The sequence below is a fragment of the Pyxicephalus adspersus genome, chromosome 8 (genome assembly GCF_032062135.1).
Source record: "Pyxicephalus adspersus chromosome 8, UCB_Pads_2.0, whole genome shotgun sequence".
Taxonomy (NCBI): Eukaryota; Metazoa; Chordata; class Amphibia; order Anura; family Pyxicephalidae; genus Pyxicephalus; species Pyxicephalus adspersus.
Genome location: NC_092865.1, coordinates 43984193 through 43993670, shown reverse-complemented (window position 1 = coordinate 43993670; position 9478 = coordinate 43984193). Strand labels below are relative to the sequence as shown.

Genomic DNA, 9478 nt, shown 5'->3' with positions numbered 1-9478 from the left:
TATCAGTATGTGGTAGAGGAGGAATGTCCAGTGATCTTGGTGTATCAGTATGTGGTAGAGGAGGAATGTCCAGTGATCCTGGTGTATCAGTATGTGGTAGAGGAGGAATGTCCAGTGATCTCAGTATATTGGTAACATGGTTTGAGATAGAGATGACTAGGGCAGCTATTTCGTGAATTGGTTTGTGGAGGGGAGTGGTTATGTCATGTAATGGTGTGAAAGGGAGGAGCAGAAGCTATTGTTACCTTATATTGGTGGAGGAAAGGGAAGCTTGAAATCACATTATATGTATGGGCCACATATATATGTGACCTGATAGGTATAGGTAAAGGAGGAGCCAGTAATTTCATTATACTGGTTGGAGATAGAAACAAGTGACATCATTATTTGGGTTGGAGATGAAGGCTGGGGATCTCACTATAATAGTTGGAGATTGAGAGGGGAAGGTCATAGATCTCATAACACTAAATATGGAGGGGTGGTCGTTGATCTGTTAAACTGGTATGAGGTAGGGGAAGGGAGGCCAGAAATCCCATTATATTAGTATATTGTGTAGGAGGAAAGGCCAGTGATCTTTTAATATTGGCAGGAGTGGAGGAGGGAAGGCCTAAGATTTCTTAATAATAGTATAGATGGGAGATATTTTTGACTATCTTGATTGGCCAGGCCAGAGCGATATACCTATCGTGCGCATGCACAGTTTAGTCATTTCTGGTAGCCAGCTAAAAAATGATGTTTAGTTCTGCCTAAATATCGTTATCTTATTTGAGGGCAAGGGTATTATTATACTTGTATAGAGGGGAGTCTGGGGCAATGGTATGGAGAAGGCTGCTATATATGTTATATTTGGATGAGTGGATGAAGGAAGGCTGTAGAATCAAATATCTTTGGAAGTGGATTTAGATATAAACAGCTTCTGGGCTGGATCATAACAGACTAATCCTTTTCCTACTTTTTTTATAAGCCGGGCTTTAGATTACTTGTGTCCCCTATGTCTAGCAATGCAGATTTTTGCATGGATAGTGGGTGTAGTTAAACTGGGGCCATTTATAGATCTTACTGCTGGATGAATCTCATTATGACATAAAATGTCTCCAATCACCTACTGTATAATGTGCCATGTATTCCAGGGCTGGTACATGTGGATGTGACCTGACAATTACGGGGGTCAGTACATGTGCGTGTGACCTGAGAATTCCAGGGGCCGATACATGTGCGTGTGACCTGACAATTACAGGGGCCGATACATGTGCATGTGACCTGACAACTCCAGGGGTTGGTACATGTGCATGTGACCTGACAACTCCAGGGGTCAGTACATGTGTATGTGACCTGACAATTACAGGGGCCGATACATGTGCATGTGACCGGACAACTCCAGGGGTCAGTGCATGTGCATGTGACCTGACAACTCCAGGGGTCAGTACATGTGCATGTGACCTGACAATTACAGGGGCCGATACATGTGCATGTGACCGGACAACTCCAGGGGTCGGTGCATGTGACCTGACAACTCCAGGGGTCAGTACATGTGCATGTGACCTGACAATTACAGGGGCCGATACATGTGCATGTGACCGGTCAACTCCAGGGGTCGGTGCATGTGCATGTGACCTGACAACTCCAGGGGTCAGTACATGTGCATGTGACCTGACAATTCCAGGGGCCGGTACATGTCCATGTGACCTGACAACTCCAGGGGTCAGTACATGTGCATGTGACCCGACAATTCCAGGGGTCAGTACATGTGCATGTGACCCGACAATTCCGGGGGTCAGTACATGTGCATGTGACCTGACAATTCCAGGGGCCGGTACATGTGCATGTGACCTGAAAATTCCAAGGGCTGGTACATGTGCGTGTGACCTGACCATTACAGGGGCTGGTACATGAGCATGTGGCCTGACTATTTCAGGGTCCGATACTTGTGCATGTGACCTGACAATTACAGGGGCTGGTACATGTGCATGTGACCTGTCAATTTCAGGGGCCAGTACATGTGCATGTGACCTGACCATTCCAGGAGCTGGTACTTGTGCATGTGACCTGACAAATCCAAGGGCCGGTACATATGTATGTAAGTGTACATGTATTAATATATATTACGGAGATGACATGAAATGATTTTTGGTGGATTTGCTGGTCTCGGTAGAATTGAACAGATTATGTTCACCTGTAAAGAAGAAGTCAGAAGGTAGAGAAGACTCCAGTGAGGGCGCAGCACAGATAGTGGATGAATGGAAGAACACAACAAGTTCAAATGAACCTGTTTGTGTTAGTACACATTACGGCAAAGATAATGAATGATATAACCATATTGTTACTTTTGTGTAATACAGACAACCAAGGAATGAAGGTCACCATTGGAGGACAGATATTAGGTTACATTTTATGCTTGGCTGGCAGGCTGCACACACTGTATTACAAGTATATGTTTCCATTATCTGTGCTCGCTTCCTCACAGAGACAGAATGGGGTCCAGAGTTGGCATTTCTGTGGATGTGAGGCAGTAAGAAGACACACTCACGCCCTGCGGCTGCAGTTGACGCACTGGTAGGAGAGGAAAGAGCATTGCTTAGCGATACGTGACTAGGACTAGAAACATTTGTTACATCTTGGTTCTGGCTGGTGGTGGAGGATTGTCTCCGCAGAGCCCCCTGAAAGGAAGCTCCACTCTTGAATGTATTCACTACTTCAATCTGTAATGGAGGAGAGAATGAGACAAGTTTGTTCAACACTCAACACAAAAAATGGTAAAATAATACAGTAAAGACGCAAGGACAAGACACAACACAAAGACAACACACCTGGATGTAATATGCACAGACTACTAAGCCGTGTTGTAATACACACATACAGCCTAGTAAATGTAATGCAAAGTATACTTACATTCTATAGTAAATGTTGGGGTTATGTATTTACATAAATATGGTGGTTTTCATGCTCACACCGTTATGTACAATTTGTCCTAATAGAAATCTACCTAAATATAGTTCCAAAAATATAAATCATGTAAAACAGCCATTCCACGGTTCCTCCAGAGGTTGCCAGGGCTTACTTGAGCTGCGACTGACCTTCCATTCGCTGGTGTCTGCAAAGTTTCCAGCCAACACCACTTGTGGGCATTTTTCCCACTGACACCCAATGCATTCGTTTTAGTGGCGGTTCTTGACAGCTGAAAATTATTTTGCAGTTTCTTTGGGGTAAAATTCAAGAAAGGCTGATCCGGAGTATATTATTATTTCCTTTAGCATATACAGTAGTTGTGAAAATGTGCAATGTGATCATCCTATCAGGGTGCCCATAGATAATTAGCTTTTTCTTTGTGATGAACCGGTTCTTGGTGCTTCAACATGCCACATTTCACTTCTTCTGACCCCAACAAATGTTAGAGATCCACACAGGCCAAAATCTACATTCTGTACAGCTGTCCCCTAACATTCTTCACTGATCCTTCCAGCTGGTTGTGCCTTCACACCAGAGCATGCATGTTAACCACGCACAGTGCTCGGAGTCAGCATCCAGCAACCTATTTGAATGATCCTCAACAAGTTCCCTATTACCTCACCTGAGCTTTGCTATATGCTTTGTCATTACTGGCCTAGCATTGTTTCCTGCTCTTGGAAATCCTTCTGCTTGGTCTTATGCTAACCTTCCGTTATGTCTCCTGTTCTTGTCTGTGATCCAGTATCACGCAGCCTGTTTGCCAGCTGGTGTTTCCTCTAACTTGCTGATAAATTGGAGTTACGCCTTTCAGTTTGATGAAGATTCTGGTAAGAGTGCCAATTACCTGACTTGAATGCCAATGCATTCCACTGGTTTATTCCAGCTGGCTAGGCTGTAGTCCTGCCAGCAAATTCTCCTGAAATTCTCCAGTGGCAATCTGGCCCTAGCACCATTTGTCTTACAATCAGGGGAGCTTAGGCTGGAGTTACAAAAGAGGCCAACCTCATGATTTCAGTCTAAGAGCTAGACTATCAGGAATGTGACAACTAGAATCTGCTTTCTGTAAATCTGTAGGTGTGACTACATGTTGTCCCTTCAAGATGAACTCTGACATGTCTGGTATACTGCAATGTAATGTATGAATATATTGGGGGTGACCTGACAGATCAACCTTTGTATAGATAATTGGTCATTTTCCCCATGAAAGCTTAATGGGGATGGCCCATGACACCATTCTTTGTATTTACCTGTCCTAAGTGAATTGAATGAACTTCTTGTATACTAATACGTGTGATTACTGCCAAAAAAACAGCTTTCTTTCATTTCTTTTGAAACTATTGCTAACTAGATTATCAATTTCGAGTGGCAACACTTAAGAATTAAAAGGTAGTTGGTTTACCCTCACCATTTTGAGCACCTTGCTAGTGACATAATTTTAGAACTTCCTTCTGACCTGCATTTGACCTGTTATAGCTGCTTTTGCAGTCCTACAGTTTTCTCTGGGGAGGGGAACAGCTTTAAAGTAAACAAAAAGCAGATTACATTTGCCATCCACCACTATCATTCTTGTCAGTGCAAGTTTCTCTTTGTGGTTCCTTGTGATTTCTGTGGTGCTCCACATAGTGTGATATGCAGTTTATAATATTCTACAGATTTCTATATGCCTTATACTCCAGTGCTATGGAGCAGGGTATGGTGTAAACTGCACAAACCCTATCCCATGGTGTATAGTGTGATATATGTAGTACTATTCCTGTGCTGTGATACTCTATGGGGACATGTCTATCAACAACTGACCATCACTCCTGTAAGATACATTTAACATTCTAACACTGTGATCATTAATATGAGGTGTCCCCTCAGCTATTACCATGAAGTTTACACCTTTGTAGACATAACATACTCGTACGGGAATATATTCCATAAGATTTTGGATTGTGTCTGTGGGAGCTTGTGTCCAATTTTTAGGCCAGGTTTTGATGTTGGCTATCTTTCCAATCAATTCCAATCAATGTAAAAGGTGTTCAGTGGGGTTAAGCTCTGAGTTTTGTGCACTTTGGGTTTTGAAGCAACAGCATCTAAAATGTCTTTGTAGGTTTTTGTAACAGAACAAGAACTTTCACTGGAGACACAAGTTATCAAATAGTATTTTAGTAAAAACAAACCAGGTAATCCATTCATTCGTCCATAGGTTGGCGCCTGTCCTTGCTGGTAGTTTTGTATATGTTGGCCATAGGTTGACAATGCAGCATCAAAAATCACACTGATAACAGGCTTACTGTAAGCTCAGCTTTTTCTAGTCAAGCATGCACCAGGACCTAAAATTTTTTTCCTCTCTCCTAAAATTTGCTCCTGCCCATATACCTGAGTTTGGATTCTGTTCAGTCCACGGAACCAGAGGATTTGCCCTCGTCTTAACTCCCTTTCGGCATGGTCTATTTCCTCAACATCCTCATTGAATTCCTCTTCTGGAATTTCCTCCTTCTGTGTCAGGTGACCAGCCCCTTTTAGGAATTTCAACCTACTAGTTGGGATACTGGCGATGACCTATAAACAGAAGATGTAATGAAGCAGACGTATAAATAGTGGCAGCAATGTACAAACCTTAAAGTATAGAAAACAGGGGTTTCAAACTCTGACCATAAGGCCAAATCTGGCCCCTAAAAGGAATTTTTTTGGCCCCCAAAAGAATCCATATATGAATTGCAGCTGGCCCACCGCTGCATTGAAATAGCGCCGCTACTACAATTACCGTCATCACTCGCATCTATAGACAAGCGGCCTCTCTGCCTATGCGTGGCCCCGCATTGGACTGTTTTATAGGAATTGTAGTAGCGGTGCTATTTCTCTATTATAGGCTTGTTTTAGATTGAGTGTTAAGCAAAACCTCTTTTTTTGCATAAGAAAAGGTTTTATATCTAATGAGAAGGAAAAACTTCCTCAATAAACTAAGTTTGTCCTGCAACTTTGTCTAGGTTTTTAATTTAGGCCCACTGTGTATTCGAGTTTGACGCCCCTGCCCTATAGGAAAGAGCCAATATGCTCTCATCCTATGGATTTATGGGTGCTCTACAGGAAAATGCGCATATGTTGTTGTTATATGGATCCATAGAATGTACGGAAATTAGAGAAAACACATGTGAGCCCTGTGCTAATTTCAACAAAAGTAAACATGGGACCGGATGACAGACCCAAACCCTCCACTTCCTCCAAATAATACCAACATGAAACAAGTGTAACACCTACCTGCCCCCATACTAGTTCTCCAAAGCCAAGAAATATGCACCACATCCACTGGTCCAGCTGCAGAGGAGCACAGCTGAATGGCTTTCCACCAAACTGTACAATTATGATCTACAATAAAAATTCACCTTTAAATCAAAATATTTCATTACTTAAAACAAAGAAAACAAAGATATAAAAGATTCACTAGCATTTCATTGTCATATATTGATCAGTATTTGTGTTAGGGGAGCCACCTCTTTGGTTATAAAAATGAACAAAAATGAAAGAGACAAAAGAAAGAGGTTTCCAGTACAGAAATTTTAGGTTTAAATCTTAATAATGTATTATTACACTTTAGTTTCATACATAATTATACAAATATGAAACAAATTGCATATGTAAGTTTTCACTAAATATTAAAGCATTAATTGCATTGCCAGATTAATCGGTGTGCATACATAGCCCTACTCTGAATATATCTAAGGGATTACCAGCATGCTATTTTATGGCCACTACAAATCTCAACACCTTTACTTAGTCTGTGAGCCATCATTTATAACACCCAAATTTCTATGTCTCCAGTATGTATTTAATACAACACCTCAATCTACCGTTTTACATATCTCAATAATTTGACTTAAACCCCTTAAAATTTCTCTATTCATTATCAGTGCATTGTACTGTCGTACCCTGATTTTACCTGCTATTAGCAATGCTACATTTGCACTGAGGAAATGTGAACAGTAACAGGAAATTTCAGTATTGTGATGTATGATTTCATTCAGTTCTTTTCAAACAAAGTGAAGATCAGAAAAGTGAACAAAGTGGGCCATAAACCTTCATCAAATGTTTGGTAAGGATGATTTGTATTGTTCTTCAGATTATGAGGGCATTGCCAATGCCAGCCAATGTATACTTCAGTATTACCTGGATTGCAAATGTGCCAAGTACAATTGTACAGAAAATTGGATTTCTGAATATGCCGTCAAACACGTTGCGCTCTCCCTGGATCTTTCGTGCATTGATTTCATTGAAGAGTTGCATCATGACAAATGTGTTGAAGATAATGGTGTAATGTTCAGATGGAGGGGAGTGCAGAGGAGCATTCCTTCCACTATCAATATTGAAAAGGTCTTCTCCTGGAAACACAATGGGTCTCAATAATTATGTCAGAGCAGATAATGTACCATCATCTGTGAATAGTGAATGTGAATATTCTTACCAACAAAGAGTAATGTGAATATCAGAGTTAGCTGGTACACAGCATGGCCTAGAATATTTTTCATCATGGTCCGTGATATAAGAGGCTTGTTCCTTCCATATGGTTTACGTAGCAAAAGTGATTCTGTTGGTGGTTCAGTTGCCAACGCAAGAGAAGCAAACGTGTCCATAATTAGGTTCACCCACAACATCTGTACAGCCTTCAATGGAGAATCCTGGAGAGATGAGAACATAAACATCAACATATTAACATTATTTTTTCCTAGATAGCTGGCTTTTCCTTTTTTAGAATCAAAATCACACTAATTACACAATTATCAAATATTATAATCTTGCAAATAATATCTGACCAAACAGAAAATATCCTAGTGGAAAGCATAGGGACCTCAGCAAACATTCCAAAAATCACTGATATTCTTTCCTAAATTTGCAAGTTTCATGTCTTGTCACAGCTCTATTCTCACAAATTTCTATATGGCCTTTTCTCAGTATTATATATGAATATACTATTAATACTGTATATTGTGGCCTCATAGTAGCCAGTGCTAAAAATAATGGTGAAACAAAGTACAGAATGAACTTTAGTTGAATACCTAGACTGCAGTTCTCTCCAGAACTCCTGAACAGCACGAAACACAAACACATTAACCTTTTCATGGTCATCACAGCATCAACATTTGTTCTTCCTTTCAGTGTACTGTTAACCATTTCATGCCAGACCTCATTGTCATCAGCACAGTAGAAGAATGATCATTCCCACAATCATGCCCTTCTTACCTGGGTGATGCAGGCCCCAGTAAACGCTACGATCACAGCCACCACATTGACAGTCAGCTGGAACTGCAGGAATTTGGAGATGCTGTCGTACACATTTCGGCCCCACATTACAGCCTTTACTATGCTGCTGAAATTGTCATCAGTAAGAATGATATCAGAGGCTTCTTTAGCAACATCTGTACCAGCAATTCCCTGGAACATCACAAGAAAAGCGCAAAAACTTTATTAGGTAAAATTGCTACTATAAAACAGGGCATGCCGGTATATCAGGACAGATCATGGATGGTCCAGGTCATCAAACAAATCAAATGTATGATTTTCATATGTTGCCCGCGCTAGGAATCAGAGAACTGGTTGTTATTTCCTTTTCTCCAACATTTTTACTCAGACTGTCCATTTATTGTACCTCATTGGCTCCTTTATAAGGTTTGAATTAAAACTCTGCATCATCACATTATTCATCAGGAATCAGTGCCATGGCCCTTTATGATGTTTCATCTGTTTTCTGTCCTTCCTAGACAGAAGGATGGCTAATGCAAGGAGGGTGTTAAGGTTATAAAGATTTTAGGGTGTTTCATGCATATTACAAATCAGGAATGTTTTACTTACCATTGCAAATCCAACATCTGCTTTCTTTAAAGCAGGGCCATCGTTTGTTCCATCTCCCGTTACTGCAACCACCTGCCTCTGCTCCACCTGTGTGCTGTCTATGATACCTACAACAGAAAGCCACCATCACTGCAACAGACCCAGACAAGATTGCACAGACATTTGTTGGACATGACTGGAGCATAGCTGCAGGGATATTCCAATGTATTAGGGGTGTCTGTTCATATCATGGGAAGTAAGTTACATTGTAAACCAGATTGAAAAAAAAGACATAAGTCTATCAAGTTCAACCACTAAGGAAATAAACATATCCCAGATTAAAACCCTATAGACATACTTGATCCAGAGGAAAGCAAAAAAAAAAACCCTGGTACAATTTGCTCCAACAAGGGATAAAAAATTCCTTCCTGACTCCATGAGCCATTCGAATGTTCCCTGGATCAGCAGTCTCTGTTATCTTTACTTTAAAGCTTTAATACCCAGTTATATTCTGTGCTTCTAAAAAAGCATGCAGCAATGTATGTTGTCAGTAGGATCATGGTCTTCCTATCACCTCTGTACATGTGTCAGTAGGTTCATGGTCTCACCTATGCATATGTGTCAGTAAGATCAAGGTCTTACCTCCTACTATTGTATATGTTATGTGTCAGTAAGATCAAGGTCTTACCTCTTACTATTGTATATGTTATGTGTCAGTAAG

At 40.8% G+C, this 9478-nt stretch overlaps 1 protein-coding gene across 13 annotated transcripts in view; it reads right to left on the bottom strand.

Moving 5' to 3' along the window:
• The window catches only part of LOC140336854 (plasma membrane calcium-transporting ATPase 2), an 82278-nt gene that overhangs the window by 9715 nt on the left and 63085 nt on the right, over window positions 1-9478 (bottom strand). For 8 of the 13 annotated variants that reach the window (XM_072420246.1, XM_072420249.1, XM_072420247.1 and 5 more), the window contains 6 exons: window positions 8779-8885; window positions 8170-8361; window positions 7394-7607; window positions 7099-7310; window positions 6193-6300; window positions 5311-5493 (listed from right to left, as the gene is read on the bottom strand). In XM_072420246.1, the coding sequence (XP_072276347.1) occupies window positions 5311-5493; window positions 6193-6300; window positions 7099-7310; window positions 7394-7607; window positions 8170-8361; window positions 8779-8885 (1016 nt within the window). Of the gene's footprint in view, window positions 1-2527; window positions 2700-5310; window positions 5494-6192; window positions 6301-7098; window positions 7311-7393; window positions 7608-8169; window positions 8362-8778; window positions 8886-9478 lie in introns of all 13 variants that reach the window. The other 5 variants (XM_072420254.1, XM_072420251.1, XM_072420256.1 and 2 more) reach the window with 2 other exon arrangements.